The sequence below is a fragment of the Megalobrama amblycephala genome, linkage group LG6 (genome assembly GCF_018812025.1).
Source record: "Megalobrama amblycephala isolate DHTTF-2021 linkage group LG6, ASM1881202v1, whole genome shotgun sequence".
In the NCBI taxonomy this organism is placed as follows: domain Eukaryota; kingdom Metazoa; phylum Chordata; class Actinopteri; order Cypriniformes; family Xenocyprididae; genus Megalobrama; species Megalobrama amblycephala.
Window position 1 is genome coordinate 39,503,345 of NC_063049.1, and position 20,658 is coordinate 39,524,002.

The 20,658-nt window shown below is 36.2% G+C and overlaps 1 protein-coding gene across 3 annotated transcripts; it reads left to right on the forward strand.

The window, feature by feature from the left end:
- Window positions 1-3,042: 3,042 nt before the first annotated feature.
- On the forward strand, window positions 3,043-17,011 carry LOC125270701. 3 transcript variants are annotated; one of them, XM_048194581.1, is made up of 6 exons: window positions 3,739-3,873; window positions 7,026-7,361; window positions 10,756-10,916; window positions 12,761-14,703; window positions 15,694-15,786; window positions 16,827-17,011. In XM_048194581.1, the coding sequence occupies exons 1-4, from the start codon at window positions 3,840-3,842 to the stop codon at window positions 12,830-12,832; spliced, it is 603 nt and encodes a 200-aa protein (XP_048050538.1). In that variant the 5' UTR covers window positions 3,739-3,839; the 3' UTR covers window positions 12,833-14,703; window positions 15,694-15,786; window positions 16,827-17,011. The 3 variants fall into 3 exon arrangements, 2 of the variants coding, with proteins under 2 accessions (XP_048050538.1, XP_048050537.1); XM_048194580.1 differs by having other exon boundaries at window positions 15,700-15,786; XR_007185422.1 differs by lacking the exons at window positions 3,739-3,873; window positions 12,761-14,703; window positions 15,694-15,786; window positions 16,827-17,011 and adding an exon at window positions 3,043-3,161 and having other exon boundaries at window positions 10,756-10,914.
- The last annotated feature ends 3,647 nt before the right edge of the window (window positions 17,012-20,658 follow it).

Genomic DNA, 20,658 nt, shown 5'->3' on the forward strand with positions numbered 1-20,658 from the left:
CAAAAATTCATAAAAAAATGACAAAATGACATTTCCAAAATCCAACTGGTGTATGATGTGTGACAGGTGTGTGTGAACATATCACAACTGGTGTGACATCATCGGGTCACATGACCAGGAAGTTATATAGATTTGTGTATTTCAAAAATTCAAAAAAATTGACAAAATGACATTTCCAAAATCCAACTGGTGTATGATGTGTGACAGGTGTGTGTGAACATATCACTACTGGTGTGACATCATCGGGTCACATGACCAGGAAGTTATATAGATTTGTGTAATGCAAAAATTCATAAAAAATTGACAAAATGACATTTCCAAAATCCAACTGGTGTATGATGTGTGACAGGTGTATGTGAACATATCACAACTGGTGTGACATCATCGGGTCACATGACCAGGAAGTTATATAGATTTGTGTATTTCAAAAATTCATAAAAAATTACAAAATGACATTTCCAAAATCCAACTGGTGTATGATGTGTGACAGGTGTGTGTGAACATATCACTACTGGTGTGACATCATCGGGTCACATGACCAGGAAGTTATATAGATTTGTGTATTTCAAAAATTCATAAAAAATTGACAAAATGACATTTCCAAAATCCAACTGGTGTATGATGTGTGACAGGTGTGTGTGAACATATCACTACTGGTGTGACATCATCGGGTCACATGACCAGGAAGTTATATAGATTTGTGTATTTCAAAAATTCATAAAAAATTGACAAAATGACATTTCCAAAATCCAACTGGTGTATGATGTGCGACAGGTGTGTGTGAACATATCACTACTGGTGTGACATCATCGGGTCACATGACCAGGAAGTTATATAGATTTGTGTATTTCAAAAATTCATAAAAAATTGACAAAATGACATTTCCAAAATCCAACTGGTGTATGATGTGTGACAGGTGTGTGTGAACATATCACAACTGGTGTGACATCATCGGGTCACATGACCAGGAAGTTATATAGATTTGTGTAATTGCAAAAATTCATAAAAAATTGACAAAATGACATTTCCAAAATCCAACTGGTGTATGATGTGCGACAGGTGTATGTGAACATATCACTACTGGTGTGACATCATCGGGTCACATGACCAGGAAGTTATATAGATTTGTGTAATTTCAAAAATTCATAAAAAATTGACAAAATGACATTTCCAAAATCCAACTGGTGTATGATGTGTGACAGGTGTGTGTGAACATATCACAACTGGTGTGACATCATCGGGTCACATGACCAGGAAGTTATATAGATTTGTGTAATTCAAAAATTCATAAAAAAATTACAAAATGACATTTCCCAAATCCAACTGGTGTATGATGTGTGACAAGTGTGTGTGAACATATCACTACTGGTGTGACATCATCGGGTCACATGACCAGGAAGTTATATAGATTTGTGTAATTCAAAAATTCATAAAAAATTGACAAAATGACATTTCCCAAATCCAACTGGTGTATGATGTGCGACAGGTGTATGTGAACATATCACTACTGGTGTGACATCATCGGGTCACATGACCAGGAAGTTATATAGATTTGTGTAATTCAAAAATTCATAAAAAAATGACAAAATGACATTTCCATAATCCAACAGGTGTTGCAAGTGTTAGTGAATATATTACACTTGCCTTGACAACACCTGTTTCTATCAGGTAAAATAAAATGGTAGAGTACAATGTAATAACAATGTACTAGTTCATAGCAAATAACCCATTCACCGCTTAAAATGATGTGTTGCGCTAAAATAAGGTTTCCCACTTAATTCCGATCTTTACATTTTATTAACATGCTTTACATGGTTTCACATTTTGGAATGTGTGCATGTACTTTTGAGACAGTCCCTTAATTTGCTTGGCGAATGTCTAACGAATGTCCAACATAAAACCAACTTTACCGCACCGAAATCAGGCACATATAAATGTCAGGAAACACGACTCCTAGCTGTATGTCAATATCCATTGATTAGGTTTATTTGACAAGTTGTAAGAAACACTTTCGAGTCCAACCTTTAGTGTAATCGTTTGTTTTACTCGCGTTTTCTCAGTTTCCCCTATTAAATCCAGTTACGCAGCAGGTTCTTTTGCCACTCAGTCGAGCTGAGGGAGCGCGCTTTCGGCGGGAAAGTGACGTCGATGCATACCCTCGCGCCACGCTGAAACATGTGTCGCAGGCTATGACGCAAATCTTCGGTGACAGAAATGTTGAAATTTAATATTATACACATTTTTACAGCATTGGAAAACGTTAAGAATGTGTCATGTTTGTCCTCCTACAGAAACCATATGAAAACAAAAAATATTTTTCCATTTTCATACATTTTTGAAAAAGCTCCAGGGAGCCACTAGAGGAGCGCTAAAGAGCCGCGGGTTGCCGACCTCCGATATAGGCTATTAAAGTAACTGTGATTATTGAGGCTAGTACATCAATTTCCCACTAGAGGGCAGTGCTACGACGTTTAAGGAGACAAGTTGTTACATCCTGCCTGTGTGTGTGTGTGTGTGTGTGTGTGTGTGTGTGTGTGTGTGTGTGTGTGTGTGTGTGTGTGTGTGTGTGTGTGTGTGTGTGTGTGTGTGTGTGTGTGTGGGTGGGTGGCATTAAAAGACGACTAACATTCACAGTGCTCTAATGCTTTATGAATAAAACCCGCGTAAAGAGAACATGACACCATATGAGAACTAAACTGAGCTAGACGATATCACTTTTTTTCTCCAGAGCTGCTGTAGGCTATAGATCAATGAACTAAATCAATAACTAATGATTTTTACAATTGAAATGAATAAACACTGAACTTAAGCTGGACAAAGACACTGTTTTCTTCCAGAGCTGCTGTACAGCCAAAACAAACTTTGGTTGCATTATTTTCCTGTTACTGTAAATCTGCTTTGAAACAATCTGTATTGTGAAAAGCTCTATATAAGTAAAGGTGACTTAAATGGAGTCAATTCCGCGTTTACTCCATATCGGTGGAAGTCGGGAATCGGAATCTACGGAATCGAAGTATCGAACGCCCCTACTAATCACGTGACAATGAAACTTTTTTTTTTTTTGGACTGACGAAACTACTCTTGTCTGCAGGAGCAAACTGCGCCATTTTGCTAGAAAAGACACGATGAACTGGTTTTTCCAACCTTCCTCGCTTCCACAAGTAAGTAATATAAACATTCGTCAATATGAATCTAAATTTAGATCTTTATAACTAACATACTGAAATTTAACAAATATTAAACACGTTGCGTAGAGTACAATACACTATGACGTTTTAAAGTAATATAAAAGAGCATTTTTTATGACTCGGAATTTAGAATTGTCTATAAAATTAGTTTGTCGACAGAAATCGTAATGAATAATCAGTATTTGACACAAAAAAGGCAACAAGAAATATCGCAAATAGGAATGCATGGTACAATAGTATTGATTCAAGAATCTTTTGAATAAAGACCATCCTCAAGTGGTACCCTATCCTATTTCCAAAGACTTTACATCTAAGTTACATCTAGTTTCTGTTAAACTGTAAAACATAGGCTACTGTTGACTTGGGTGCAGTTTTTACTCAGCACGGAAATGCACCACATGCGGAGTGAGTGAAGAACATTTTTCTTAGTGAAGAACATTTTTCTTGGTATCCGCCCCCCCCCCCCCCCAACATTTTTCTTAGTGAAGAACATTTTTCTTGGTATCCGCCCCCCCCCCCCCCCCAGGGGAGTTGAAGAGCAAAGCCGCAGCAGGAAATATTAGTTTGGACTGTTTACTTACAGTGAGGACTGTACACAATACACATTGCTAGCTTTTGTGTTACTGAAGTATACTTGGGCTTTGACAAAAGATGATCACAAAAGCCTTGATCTTCATCGCTACAGGTAGGTGGGCAGTTCTTTGTTAACATCATATGCAATGGATCTGAAATCCGGTACTGATGGCACGGGGCAGGCTGTCATATGGAAATAACATGGAGTTAGCTAAAGTTTTTAGGTGTTCCTAAACTTAATGATAATTTGGTGACAAGAAAAGCTAGGGAGTATAAATAGTGCTTGTCAATGTCAAAATATTTGAGAACACACTAGTGTAAACTGTGGCTTAATGAATACCTGACTTTCCTGGAAGCCTTTCTGTAAAACAAAATATTAGTTCAGTTAGTTCAAATGCATTATAATAAATTCTAGTTCTTTTGTATTTTGTGTCACGTAATAAAGCAAGTCAAACTTAGCGCCCCATAAAAGAGTGTACTGACAGTCGCATCACATCTTAACATGAGATTAAAACAAAATTCAAAGATAAAAGACTGAATTGTGTTTGAGTCACAATCAAAATGTTTTTATGAATAATTCACTAGTCCTAAGCATCACGGTTGCATCTGCTGTAGTAAAATACAGTAACTCACAGGTGCTGTCATCGGATGTTGATTATTTCACACAACGCAACACACAATATTATGTATTTTGGTTCTTGGAGAGTTAAACCAGTGTAACTTAGAATATGTGCTGCTAGGATTTGAACAATATGTAAAGTTAAGAACAAGAAAACAGAATATGTTTTGTGAATGTTAAAAATGACTAAGTGTAGGCCACCAATAGCCTATTATCACCACAATGTGATGTGCTGCTTCCTGTCTGTAAGGGGAAACCTGAAGAGAAATCAGAGTGTGGTCATATGAAAGTAGAAATAGAATGACAGCTTGCTGTGACTAACTGAGAAATCTTGGTAACGTTTTACAATAAGGTTCATTAGTTAACTGCACTTTTACAGCATTTATTAATCTTTGTTCATGTTAATTTCAACATTTACTAATACGTTATTGTTGACATTAGTTAATGCAGTGTGAACTAACATGAACAAACAATGAACAACAGTATTTTCATTAATGTTAATAAAGATTAATAAATACAGTAACAAATGTATTGTTCATGATTAGTTCATGTTAGTTAATACATTAACTAATGTTTAACTAATGAACCTTATTGTAAAGTGTTACTGAAATCTTTTATGAAAGATCTTCGGATGAAAGGACTGAAATAATGAATGACTACTTCAATTTTTGTGTACAATTGGTAATACCTAAAAAGACAAACAGTTTACAAAAATAATACATCTATGTTACCAAAGACATTAAGGAAGTTATGAGAAGGAAAGTTGCATTTCAGAAAACAAGGACTTAAGAGTGACTGACACTCTGACAGAAAAAGAACTAAAGGTATGATGAGGAAATCAAAAGTATCTCATAGACAACGCCTAGAAGGAGCCTTTGGAGCTAAAAACAAGAAGGTCTGGGATACTATGAAAAACAATTACAGGAGGGATAATAAAGTTGGCTTTGCCAAATTCCTTTTGTACTAGTAATTATGTACTACCTCTCAAAAGATAGTTATTGATGTTTGGAGGATATTTCAATCTACTAATAGAAACATTGTACCTGATTGGTGTAGTCCAGGCCTCATAAAAAGTATTGTGTATGATCTAGCTTCAGTGTGGCAACCATTTTTTCTATTGATTCACATTCTGTTCCTGTAATATGGAAAACCTCAATCATAATACCAGTACCAAACTTTCTTGTCCTAAAGAATGTAAAGATTTCAGACCTAGCTCTTACTTCAGTTATTATGAAATGTTGAGAAAGAATTTTACTTAATACAGTTAAATACAAACTTGATTCATGTCAGTTCACGTATAAACAAGGTTGTAGTATTGAAGACACAGCGGCAGCTTTAGTGCATATTATCTCTAAACATCTTGACAAAACTAGCACTAATAGAAATCAAAGTGTCAAAGTGACTAAGGTGTGTCAACAGCAGTAAAAACAAATATTGGCGTACGTCAAGGTTGTGTTAGTTCTGTAATGCTTTTCAGTTTGTACATTAATGATTGTCATTCAAGTAGGTCTAATCAATATATTTTTAAGTACTGATGATACTGTGTTAATATCTTTATTAATAACTCCAGAACAGCATCTTCTGGGGGTAAATAAAGTAGTTAAGTGTTCTGATCACAATGCCCTCTATATTAATATAAAAAAGAGGAGATTAAACCACAAATTAGCCTACATACTGTATGTGGCCAGTACATTCAAATCATAAAAAATACGGTCAACTGGACTTTTTCTTTCATGTTCATTAGGTGGAAGGCTTCAAATTCAAATTGACATTCTGCTCTGCTTTTAAATTCCAGTGCAAAATGTGCATCTCAGATGTACGTTCTCCAGACACACCTCCTCTTACGTGTTAGTTTCTTTACATGACGCCACCGTGACCTTCTTACATGTTCATCTCCATTTAAAAACAACATACATGCACATTGACGCATTTAATTTTTAGTGATTATTTGATTGAGTTTTAATCAGTGTCATGTGTGTTGCATGGAATGCATGTTTGTTTCTACATCATTCACACAAGATGGGTGGCTGAATCTCACCATTGGGTGTGGCTCTTCGGTTTGCTCCTGGAGAATCTGGTCAGAGGAAGTTGTGAAATGCCTGAGGCTCTTCTGTCTTATCTGTTGTAGTGCCAACCCAACCCTACCTCTCATCACAGACATTTTGGAGGTGTGAATGTGGTCAGCCTAACTTGTGCCTGTGGTGAACATTGTGATGTAGTATTAGCTTGTAAAGTGCTTCCTCTCTATTGCATTATTTTCCTGCCTTTGTGCTTACAGACTGTGGTGAGGTTTGGGTGCCATTTTCTTTCAATTTTTTTTTTTTTTTTTTAGAGAGTGAGATGGTTGTAGCCATATTTCCTTTGTCTGTTTCATATTTTTTTATTAGCTTAGTTTTGATAAACCAGGTAGAGATTTTTGTTTTTTTGGCCTTGCCCTCTCTCAAGCTATATATTTCTTTGTTCTTGCATCACAAAAATTGTGTGGACTGAAGAGTACTGGGACAGGAGCTCAAACAAGCTAAATTATTTATAAATTATTTAATTATGGTATTTCTACCTTATTGACGGGGCTGTTGGAATACATAAGAAAAAAACTTGGGAATCTGTTGTAAAGTGTAGTAAATTCTTTCTTTCTTTCCAAACAGTCTCTGTGCACGTTGCTGGGTCGACATTGGAGGCAACGGATGGACAAGATATTGCCATACCCTTCGGAACTGTTAAACTGGAGAGAGTCGAAGAAGTGAAAGTAATTTTTGCGGGAGAAGACCAGAAAAAATCTTTAATTGCCATATACTGTTCCCATGTTTACGTTGTTCCCAGCTGTACACCTGTGAAAACGCATGGAGTCTCTCTGCAAGTTGAAGAAAGAAATGTGTCCTTGATTCTTCAACATGTCAACATCTCCAGATCAGGGCATTATAAAGCACAAGCCTTCTGTGGAAAGGACGTGGATGAGGCCACTGCCACACTTGTGGTCAACAGTGAGTATGTTATAATATATCTGTTTGCTTGTACTGTAGAATCAACATTGAGAGAGACAATATTAATGCTCATAACTGTGCTCATGAAGTCATAAGCTCATTTTGCTCATTTCGGTGCTCGATACACTGCCATTCTTAAGTTCACCAAGCAATGTTACCAAAACTGATGCAAACCGGCAAATGTGACCACAGAGGAACAAGATGGATCAAACAGATAAATCTCACTCTACACAATAATTATGGGGACGATATAAAATAAGAGAATATTGAGAATAACGATATAATCTTAACGCTCGTGTGTATTTGTGTCTTTTACAACATGTTTTTGCAGTGTTGGCCATTGTAGGCAATAATCACAGACATCTGTAAAGCATGTGAACGTAATGGCCAATGAAATGTGTTTTGAATCCACTCAACTGCTGAATACTCTGGAGTTTATTAAAGGTGCCCTAGAATTGAAAATTGAATTTACCTTGGCATAGTTGAATAACAAGAGTTCAATACATGGAAAAGACATACACTGAGTTTCAAACTCCATTGTTTCCTCCTTCTTATGTAAATCTCATTTGTTTAAAAGACCACCGAAGAACAGGCGAATCTCAACTGTTACGTAACAGTCGAGATCATTAATATGTACGCCCCCAATATTTGCATATGCCAGCTCATGTTCAAGGCATTAGACAAGGGCAGCCAGTATTAACGTCTGGATCTGTGCACAGCTGAATCATCAGACTAGGTAAGCAAGCAAGAACAATAGCGAAAAATGGCAGATGGATCCATAATAACTGTTCATGATACATGATATATTTAGTGATGTTTGTAAATTGTCTTTCTAAATGTTTCTTTAGCATGTTGCTAATGTACTGTTAAATGTAGTTAAAGTTATCATTGTTTAATACTGTATTCACAGAGACCAGAGCCATGTTGTTACTTTCATTTTTAACCCGAAAATGCTTGTTTAGCCCCGTTAGCCACGCAGCATAGGCCTACTATCTAGGGATGTCCCGATCACGTTTTTTTGCCCTCGAGTCCGAGTCATTTGATTTTGAGTATCTACCGATACCGAGTCCCGATCCGATACTTCTATAATACATAAAAAAGAATAAAGAAGAGCGAAAAAACAGATCCAGGATCCAGGAACAGTGCTTTTCAGGTTTTTCAGGTATCTAACAGTAGTTTTCACGTATACAGAAAATGGATAAAGTAATCAAATATAAAATATCACTGCATATTATCTTTACTGTATAAAATAAATAAAGATTAATCATTACTGAAGTTACAAAAACTAATTAGTCAAGAGCAGTGAGTGATTTCTTTGTTATTTGTTTGTTTGATTTAACATTAAAAACAGGCAGCAGGAATAGTTTTTTTTTCCCTATAATACATGCACGATCCAGTTGATACTGTTACACATGCGCTGTCTTTCTCGACTATTATACGTTCACTTAAGACATAACCGACTGTTTGCTAGGATACTCGACAAGACGGGCATGCTGACATAATTTTTGTATGAATTTGTCCGCTGAAGCGCAAGACTTGAAAGAGAACTCAGTATTTGCGCGCTGACTGAAATAAGCGTGTGCGCGCTTCGGATGAGCGCACACAAATCTTCTCACAGCGCGTGCGAGTTCTCTTTCGCTTCTTGTTCTTGAAGGTTTAAATCAGCAAGTCTTAAATGAGTTAGTTTAAACACAGATAGCAACGTGTGCTGTTCAGGTCTCACCTGCGCTCGCGCTATCAACACCCGGGTGATGACGGCGTACATGACTGGACATTAGAGCAGACGGCACTAGCTGTTAACAGTTTACAAAGAGTGACTGTTTTGTCCACGCTTTCTGATTATCGTTGTTGTAACGTTTTGCGCATCCATCGACTGAAACAACATTCAGTATCAAACATACTGAACTCTGTCTGTCTGTTTTCCACGTTGCTATTTTAAACAAACCATATTAACCAATAGATGCGTCGTCATTCGAGATGGACCGCGGTGCAAGTGAACCGTAAGTGGAGAACCGTACGGTTCGATTTTTTTACCGAGACCCGTTGCACCCCTAATACATATATATCCGAGTCCTGATCGGGAGGTAACGTCCGATTCCGATCGAGTCTGAAACGCCGTGATCGGGCCCGATTTCCGATCACGTGATCGGATCTGGACATCCCTAATACTATCAAACTCATTCAGAATTGAATGCAAACATCCACAAAATACATGCCATACTTACGTGATCTGATATGCTGCATCTCCAGCAGTTTGTAAAGATCCATTTTGAGAGTTATAATGTGAACTTTAGTATTGTTTATGCAATGTTTCATGCAGTCACGAGCTCAAGGGCGGGGAGCATGAGCATTTAAAGGTGTACAGACATCAAATCAGAGCATTTTTAATCTCACCCCAAAATAGGCAGTTAAAACATGGAATAATAAAAAATCTATGGGGTATTTTGAGCTGAAACTTCACAGACACATTCAGGGCATAGGCGTAATTTGCGGGTGGGACGGGTGGGACATGTCCTCACCACTTTTTGAAAGGGTCGATATTGTCCCCACCACTTTTTGAAACATCTCGCGGCACAGATATCTAATACAAAAGAAACACCTTTAGTTGATTATCAATTTGTGTTAATAATAAGCGATCTGGCGCTGGGATGTGTTGTTTTTGAAATCATGTTGAGTGCTCGTTGTTGCTGTTATCAGAGGCGCAACAGTGTTCTCACTGATTCACACGGAGGAGCGCTTCAATCTATCACTTAACTGTTGCAGTGACTCTCTGTTCGTTATGTTGAAATCACAAAACAAAATACACATAAACTTGTCCCTGCTCTTGATATACAATCACTGATGATTTTAATGAGGAAAAAAAAAATCATACATGGATGGATTAGAACCCAGAAGCTCTCACGCTTAAGCAAAAATGCTGCCGCTAGTCCAACAGACTAATCTGTTATTGAAAGTGGATCCACATATTTATTAACTAATGAGTGAATTGTATTATAGCAGATGTAAGGAAGAAACTATCATATGAATTTTAATATCATATTATTATTATTGTAATAATATAATTACTATACCCCCCCCCCCCCCCCATACACATTCTTGTCCCACCCACTTTTTAAAACAAAGTTATGCCACTGATTCTGGGGACACCAGAGACTTATATCACATCCTGTGAAATAGGGTTCTAGGGCACCTTTAAGAGCTCATTGAGTTCAGATTTGGACTGACTTTGAACAGTCAAAGATTAGAAAAGAGCAGAAGGTCGTCTGATAATTTGGCAGATAGTAACATTTGCTAAAGTAGGAATGGTCAATAATGTTTTAAGGTGTTACAGGTTTATAAACTGGAAATCGAATGACCCTTAACTCTTTGTTTCTGTTCCTGTTGTATCTCACAGAAGCATCATTTCCTTCCAGTAGAGCACCAACACACACCTCCACCTTGAAACCTCCAGACTCCTCTGAACATCAAGGGTTATTAACAGCTGCAGTCATTGTCATCATCATCATCATCATCATCATCACCTTGGTGTTTTGCTTCTTCTGTAAATGGAGGAGGGCAAGTATTACTTACAATTATTCTTTTATTGATGGATATGAGCATCTCTGCGGTTCTAATAATCTGAGCCATACTAAGAGTAACTCAAAAGTGAGTGAAAAGTTAATGGATGAGGCAGAATGATTGTCTATATATTCATAAGCAGGTTAAAAATAGTGTAGGTCTGAATATATATATATATATATATATATATATATATATATATATATATATATATATAATATATAAATTATTTTGCTTGTTTTTGAATGTTTAAAAGAATGTCAAAGATTGTGGTTTAAATGTATAAACCTGTACCACATACACACACACATGCATCCACGTAACTTTCAGCTTTAATGTGCTATTTCTATATGATTTGACCCTTAATGTAACTTAGTGATAATAAATCATATTTTTGAAAACAAGCAGTTAATTCAGACGTCACTGTTCTGTGTCCATCATCCATTATTTCCAACACTTAATCATGTCACTCCTCTTTAAAACACTTTCACCCAGTTTCACAAACAAGGCTTAAAGGATTAGTACACTTTTAAATAAAATTTTCCTGATAATTTACTCATCCAAGATGTTCATGTCTTTCTTTCTTCAGTCGAAAAGAAATGAAGGTTTTTGATGAAATCATTCCAGGATTATTCTCCATATAGTGGACTTCAATGGCCTCCAGATGGTTGAAGGTCAAAATGTCAGTTTCAGTGCAGCTTCAAAGAGCTTTAAATGATACCAGACGAGGAGTAAGAGTCTTATCTAGAGAAACCATTGGTCATTTTCGAAAAAAAATGTAAATGTATATACTTATAGAAAACATGGAACTGGCGCCGCGTTCGTTCCGTAAGTAGAATAGGGAAGGTGTAGGACATACAGCGTTAGCTTTTTGAAGAATACGAAAGTGCGGTTTTGGCGGAACCACTTGGAAGGCGATGATTTGTTTATATAAAGCATATACATTTACATTTTTTTTCGAAAATGACCGATCGTTTCTCTAGATAAGACTCTTATTCCTCGTCTGGTATCGTTTAAAGCTCTTTGAAGCTGCACTGAAACTGTAATTTTGACCTTCAACCATCTGGAGGCCAGTGAAGTCCACTATATGGAGAATAATCCTGGAATGTTTTCCTCAAAAACCTTCATTTCTTTTCGACTGAAGAAAGAAAGACATGAACATCTTGGATACCATGAGGGTGAGTAAATTATCAGGAAAATTTTATTTAAAAGTGAACTAATCCTTTAAGCCAGTCTCAGACTAAAGTGCATATTGTAACCATTTTAACTGAAAGCAAATTGCTCATTGTTTTGTCTCAAGATGTACACCAGTAATGTTTTTTCTAGTGTATGTATATAAAAGCTATTTAACTATCCTAATTGAACTGAGGCCTAATCCTGGTTTAATCTTGGCCCTGTCTGTGAAACCAGGCCGATAATGTTTTATTTCACATCTTTGTGTTTACTTTGCCTCTTGTGTTGAGCTGTTTGGCTCCAGTTTTGCCAACTTTACATGGAAAGTACTTAAAGTCTTCTCAAAGTGTCACTAAATTGGCAACACTGTTTGGCTCACATCATTCTCTTTCTGTGAAACCTGGTTCTAACTCTATAGCGTTTGACCAGAGAACTGCAATTACTTCTCATTTACTAGAATAAAACTCCACACATTTTGCATCTGTCCTCTGTGTGCCATTTTATTTTTTTCTGCACAGCAGAGACATCAGAAGTTTCGCGTATCTTAGACTGAACATTGCTGAAATGTATAAATTAAGCTTCGACGTCAGCACCTTTTTATTTGATTTGGTTTACATGATGTCTTATTATGATTTTCCACTAATCTCAGTTTTCTGTTTTATTTACAGATACTGTGTTTTAAAAAAAGAGACTTGGAAAGCAATAGCAGTGATTGTTTAGCAGTCTCCATGAACGGTTGAGGAGAAAACGCTGAAGCTCTGCTCACAGATATCTGAGTGTTTTAAAACACTAAATTATGTTACAAATGCATTCAATCTGTCAGTCCAAATTTGAGTTTTGTGCATATCTGATATTAGAATCCATAGTAAGTGTGAGTGGCAAAAAAAATCACAAAAATCCATTTCAAGCAACTTTATTGTGGTTTAAAATCCTATTCCAGTTCTCATCTCTAGAAATCCATTTGTCTGACCGCTCTGATTGTATTTCATTAATCTTTTTGCCCTAAATATCACTTTCGCCATGTAAATTTTAAACATCTAATGTCTTTGTCAGGACAACATCAGTGATGAAAACTCTGGTGTTGATTTTTAGCCACTTACACCAATGCAGGTATTCCAGAAAATGAAAGACAATCATTAGATCAATGTTCTCAGAACTGGTGCTTCAATATAGGGCTGCACAATATCGTTTTAGCATTGATATCGTGATGTGCACATCCACGATAATCACATCGCAGAATGTACGATCTGTGATCCATACCGACCAGCTGCTCCCAGGATTGAAATGTGATTCGCGGATTAATTGCACGTGTTTTTAAGTCCGAGTCAGGCATTGAGCACAAGAACAACACTGGAATTGCGTGCTGTTTTAAATTAGTTATAGTAGTTATATTAGTTATATTTCATTTATACAGTTATACATTTGATTATTCAATTTCTGTATCTGAGTACTGTTAGATTTACCTGAAATATAAAGCACTGCTTATTTCATTTGTATCTTTCTTCTATTGTATTTATCTATGCTTGTAATTTATTATTTTCTATGCAGATTCACTCCACCTACAAAATCATCCTAGAATTATTATTTATGAACAGAGCTATTCAAATCATCTGGTGAAATAGTTTCATATTGCAATTTATATTGCAGAAAAACAAAATATCACAATGTACATTTTTTTTTTCCAATATCGTGCAGCCTTTCTTCAATACCTAGTCAATCACGTAAGCTTTTGAAATGTAAGCTTTAATCTATGCAAACCAAACGGTCACTTTACGTTAATGTTTTGGGTTCTGTGTTCACTAATAAAGATTTAACTGTAGATACAGCTGTCACACACTCACCTCTGACCTGTTTCCATCGCCTCTCATACCAGGATATTTCCTCTTGAATGATCCAAAGTAGTAAATTTAAAAGAAGAAGAAGTAATTTTTACTGGGACATGTTTCACTCTGCAACATGTGAACTAAAATGATTTCAAGTTCATTTATTTATTAGACATGTGATCTTGTATTGTAGTGTGATAATGAGCAGTGATGACATAACGTGTGTTTAATATATAGATACATTTCTATGGAGGACCCAATTACTTCAAATAAAATAATTCAATAATTCAATAAAACAACAACAACAAAAACACTGCACACTGTCTGTTGATTGGCACTTGTGAAATGTCCTCTATTATTATGAAAAGAATCTTTAGAAATACATGATTTGTCAAGTGTCATTTGTAAATTCAGCATATTATTATGACAAAACAACTTTTTAAAAAAGCACATTTAATTATGGGTGAAAGAAATATTTAAACAATAATAGTGTGTGAAAGAGGATACTGTGAAATATATTCAACAGTAATATTTAGCCTAAATGTTTTCTTGTAAACACAAGATGGCGATATAATCTTTTAAACCACCACTATCATATTGGGTGGGTGTGTCTCAGTCAGCTCCATACATAATTCAGTAGTCAGGCCACATTAATTACATGATACTGATTCACGACATAAGGAGATGATACAGACTTCCCTCAAAACTTGATGTGAATGCTTAACTGTAAGGACATCCTTTAGTGCACTCCATTTGCATCACACGAGCAATGCAGAACTCCAATACAGGTGAGTCATTCAACTATTTAATATATGCATTTACTAAAACTTTTCACAAAAATGTTAATTTGAATAAATGTAAACTATAATAATCAATGCTCAGATTAAGAGATTAAGAGAGTTTGGTAGAATGATGATGAACCTCAACATATTCATTGATCCAACATTACTCACACGAAACTAAACCATCAACCTTTTACTGTACTTTTTAATTATTACAAATAAACACTATCGTCCAGAAGTTCTGATACAATTGCCTTATAATTTTTAGGTAACACTTTAAAATAACTTTCATCAGATAACATTACAAGACAACAGACTGACTAACGATGATGAATTCTAGCATTTATTAATCTTACTTCATGTTAATGTCAACATCTGGTGTATTTATTAACTAACATTAATAAGGATTAATAAATACAATAACACATAAATATTGCTGTGTTAGTTCATGTGTGAGCTCACGGTGTTAAAATAATGATGGCTTTATTGTGAAATGATTATAACCGATTTAGCCTACCATTCACAACTTTTGACAATGGAAACGGCAAAAATTGCGTAGCCTAATAGCCGTTTTAGTGCTGCTTTATAAGACAGAGCGCCAAACGCTATTCACGCACTTGAACGCCGTTGCAAAACATTTTTTCAGCTGATCTTCCGCCCCTCAAAACCTCCCCAATGTCTCCATCAGATACCGTGCTGTCGTAAAGCATCGAGGGAACTGTGCCACTCGCTGGAAACTGATGTTTTTCTACTGGTGAGTCAGAGTTGTTCTCAAAGGGTGGGGGCCGCCAGCTAAAGGACAGCACGGTATCTGATGGAGACATTGGGGAGGCGCTCTGTCTTATAAAGCAGCACCAAACACCAGTTAGCCTACACTGAATTGTTCTTCTTCACATTCTTGACTTGTCACTGTCAGATTTCTTTAAAGGTTTAAAGGAGGGCACGACCAAAAAAGTTCGAGAACCTGTTATAACTCATGTCTTGTCTCTGTTACAGATTCAGGGTCTGCAGTCACGTGTGTTTGTCCATCAGTGTTCAGCTGTCTGTCTGCTGTCTGGAGGATGATGACTTCTGTTTGTTCCTCTGAGGGTATGATTATTCTTTAAAGAACATATTATTCATTTATTACAGTTTTTCTCAGTCGCTTTGGTACATTTCTCAGATCAGAATTGAAATTCTCAAAACTACCTGTTCAATTCTCACATCATTGTGTCACTTGTGCACATCAAAAAAGCAGTTTCTCATTTCTTTGAACAAGTTGCAAATGCTTTGGTACATCCATGCAAATGATTATGTACAATTCTCTGTTGTTTCCTACATTATCAGTTGCTTATGTCATGTTGATCAAAATGTATTATATTGGGTCTCTGTTGAATAGTCTCACCCCCCACAACATTTAGGCACAAGCTCATAGCATAAGTCTTTACATGCAAATGGTTGAACAAGTTATCATAATATGTCAACCATATTTCTATACTTTCTATATTTCCATTAGACTTTTTTCTAAATCTGTCCTGAATTGGTAAATTGCTCCCAGGTGAATCTTGACTTTCTCTAACGACATGACTCAATGACTCAATGACATGTTCTGTCAATAAAATACAGTACAAACAGTAAGAGAGTAAATTTGAATCTTTTCCATTCTCTTGCAATTACACTCACACATACACTAAGATGTAACTTATAATTGACAATAATTGTCATCAAAACTTTAGCCATAGTTTCCATCAGAACATCCCTCCAGAGTAAACGGTTATATTGAGAACATGACTAAACAATTTGACTGTCTTATCCGTACACAATGACACAAGGACTTGTCATTCTGATGGCACTGACATGTTCATTGACACAGATATTTACTTTTGAGAGATGAACTAAGGATTTTGAGTAAGAGAGTGGCTTTTGCAGGTTATCCATGGTGTTTTGCTATTTGTACAAATTGTTTTGAGAAATGCACTTACTGTTTTGCAAATTGTGAGTTTGATTCGAGAAATGTACCAAAGCGACTGAGAAAAACTGTAACACACTCACAGTCAAAACATGAGCTTTGTATCATTTATTTCTGAATGAAGTGTGTTTAACAGGTCCACAGTGTGTTTAAGTTTATCTTCATCTTTTCTGTGTGATAGAAATGGATCATCAGTCTCTGGATGTTCCTCTCTCTGTAGAGGAGACCCGATCAGAACCGGCCCAGAGTTCAGTGCGGCCATGTTCATTCACAGGAGGATGAGTGTGAGCGATGAAGATGAAGAGCAGCAGGTTTAAGAGTCGAGACACAGAAGAATGAATTTATTTTTATAGACTTTGTATTAAATAGTTGTGATCACTTATTAAAAGGATGATTACAAAAAACATGTTTCATTGTTTTTTAACGTTTCCATGTATTTTGAAATTTCACTGTTCAGATCAGGGTTTTGATTTGATTTCATTAATTAAATAATTACATTAAAGCTGCTGTCCATAACTTTTTAGATGTTCAAAATTTACAAAAATTATATAATGAGAATATACAACATGAATCCATTTTCCACACCGTGTTTTTGTCTTATCCTGAATCATTATAGTACACTTATAATAAGTCTTTATATTCGGACTATTTCAGACCGGACTGGTAGGACTTGCTGCAGAGTATCACAGTAACTGTGTGACTCGCCATAGACATACACGGAGAAAAGTAGCTCCGGCTACAATGTTCCTCCGCAAGACGCGTGCAGTTCTGTTTATTAACCCCTAGAGGGCCAAAAATGCCAGACTGCAGCTTTAAATTGGTAGGCCTAATTAAAGGTGCCGTAGAACGTGTTTTCAAAAGATGTAATATAAGTCTAAGGTGTCCCCTGAATGTGTCTGTGAAGTTTCAGCTCAAAATACCCCATAGATTTTTTTAATTCAATTTTTTTATCTGCCTATTTTGGGGCATCATTAAATATGCGCCGATTCAGGCTGCGGCCCCTTTAAATTCTCACGCTCTCCGCCCACGGAGCTTGCGCTTGCCTTAAACAGCATAAACAAAGTTCACACAGCTAATATAACCCTCAAAATTGATCTTTACAAGATGTTCGTCATGCATACTGCATGCATGCGTCGGATCATGTGAGTATAGTATTTATTTGGATGTTTACATTTGATTCTGAATGAGTTTGTTAGTGCTCCGTGGCTAAAGCTAACATTACACACTGTTGGAGAGATTTATAAAGAATGAAGTTGTGTTTATGAATTATACAGACTGCAAGTGTTTAAAAATGAAAATAACGACGGCTCTTGTCTCCGTGAATACAGTAATAAACGATGGTAACTTTAACCATATTTAACAGTACATTAGCAACATGCTAACGAAACATTTAGAAAGACAATTTACAAATATCACTAAAAATATCATGATATCATGGATCATGTCAGTTATTATTGCTCCATCTGCCATTTTTCACTATTGTTCTTGCTTGCTTACCTAGTCTGATGATTCAGATGTGCACATCCAGAAGTTAATACTGGCTTGTCTAATGCTTTGAACATGGGCTGGCATATGCAAATATTGGGGGCGTACATATTAATGATCCCGACTGTTACGTAACAGTCGGTGTTATGTTGAGATTTGCCTGTTGTTCTGAGGCCTTTTAAACAAATGAGATTTATATAAGGAGGAAACAATGGTGTTTTAGACTCACTGTTTGTCATTTCCATGTATTGAACTCTTTTTATTCAACTATGCCAAGATAAATTCAATTTTTAATTCTAGGGCACCTTTAAAGTCTGTGTGAACCAGAAGTTGCTGAATATTGAATAGAGGGCAGAGTTTTACTTCAGCGCTGTTCCTCTCCATCTCTCGCTCAGACTAACGGTTGCAGAGGAGTGGTTTACGCATTTTCAACACAAGCCATCAAACTGACGTTATCAGAGAAGGAACGCCATTCCAGACTGGAAGTAACTTTTCAGATTTTGATTAAAGACTACCACGACAAACAATTTTTTTTCTGTGTTTTAACTTGCACTGATTAATTGTTTACCACAAGACTAGTAATATGTGCTAACAAAGTAAATAAGGTCAATTTTGATTTCATGTGTACTTTAAAATGTAAAATTAAAAAGAGTAATTTTATAATAAAACCATTAAAAATAAAGCATTTTATTTGTTTTCCAGCATGTCATGTGACCAGCAGAGAACAGAGCATGCAAACATGCAAATGAGTTGTTAAATTTTTGAAATATTAACTTAAAATTGTGGTTCATCTTACCCCAAGGGTCTAATTTTAGTATACCATTATATGCTTAATTTTAAATAAATATAACAATGTATGATTTGAAATTCGTATTGTGTTAGAGCAGTAATGTAAACAGCTTAATTTAAAAGATGCAGAGTTTGGTTGTGTTGTCATTACTTGCAGCATATGTGTTTCAAACTGATGATGTTTTTTTTTCCTGATTTCCTCACCCCCATGTCATCCAAGATGTTCATGTCTTTCTTTCTTCAGTGGAAAAGAAATTAAGGTTTTTGAGGGAAACATTCCAGGATTTTTCTCCATATAGTGGACTTCACTGGGGTTCAACGGGTTGAAGGTCCAAATGTCAGTTTCAGTGCAGCTTCAAAGAGCTCTACATTTGTGTGGTTATCGCAATGGTAATACATTAAAAAAAATGTAATTTTTGTAAGGGTTGTTTTTAAAGGATTTAAAAACTTTGATCATGTTAGGTATTTATGCTTTTATTATTGCCTTAAAAATAAATATCATCTGAAAATCTGATGTATTAATGAGACTTTCCTGACACGTTCTGCTCATGCTGACCAACACAACAGACTTTGTACAACCAGTCATTCTACAGACAGAATACCACCAGAGCCAAATGCAGGTGGAAGCAAACCTGAACAAGAGGATCACAGACATGTCCAGCGGTTGCAGCATCCAGTCAGCACAGTACACACCTAAAGGGACTGTGTGCCACAGAGAACCATTCTGCTGTACTTTCATCTTAATGTTCAACCTGCCTTAATGTTGTTATTTCAGGTGACGACTTGACTCCTGCACCCATCGACTGGTGCTGCTAAGTGACGGCCTATGAACACTCTGAAAGCAACACCCAATATATGGAAGCAGGAAATGTCCAAAAGTGGCCCCTCAGGACTGATGATAAGACTTGATTTTCCAGCTAGACAAAAACAGAGATCAAGCATCCTGGCATAGGACGCCTTGCCTTCAAAACATGCAAGAAGACTGAAAATTAAAGAGAATTTCTATCCTCTTTTTGGGTTGTGCCTTTTGTGAAAACCCACTCCTCTTCCCCCAAAACAGGTGTTGGTGTAGTAAATATTTGTAACCCTTTTGTTCTGGTCTGTATATAAGGTAAATTGCAAAGCAGTCAGGGGGGATCTTCTGTAGCCAGAGGCCCCCATACAGTGATGGACAAGTGTCTTCAAACACTAATCCATCACTGTGTGCATGTGCATTTCAACTCCGGGGTTCCTTACAACACAATACAATACAACTATACACTGTTTTTATTTTAAAAATATTAATTAATGTGTGTTGTAAGGTGTTTCCCATTTGACTATATGTGAGTATTATTTCCTCCACATTCCAAATAATACTTAGGCTAGGCTAACGACTCAGAGTTTGAGAATATTTAATGTAAATGGATACAAACACTTTAGTTAATTGTTTACTTCAATGATAGGCCTACTACAACTATATACGTTTTTTTTTTTTATTAATTCAACAATATATTAATAAATGTGTAACATGTAAAGTGTTTCCCATTTGACTGTATATGGTCGTATTATTTCCTTCATGTTCAAATTGTTACAAATAATACTTATGTGGTAAATGGGAAATTAGGTCAGGTGGGTGGCGTTAGCAAACGTGACTCAAGGTCTGTAGTCTATTTAAAGTGACGTAAGTTAGAGGGTGACGAGCCTATAGACCCCTTAATCGCCTACGTCACTGTGACATCACCGCTCTAGCTGGAGGCAAA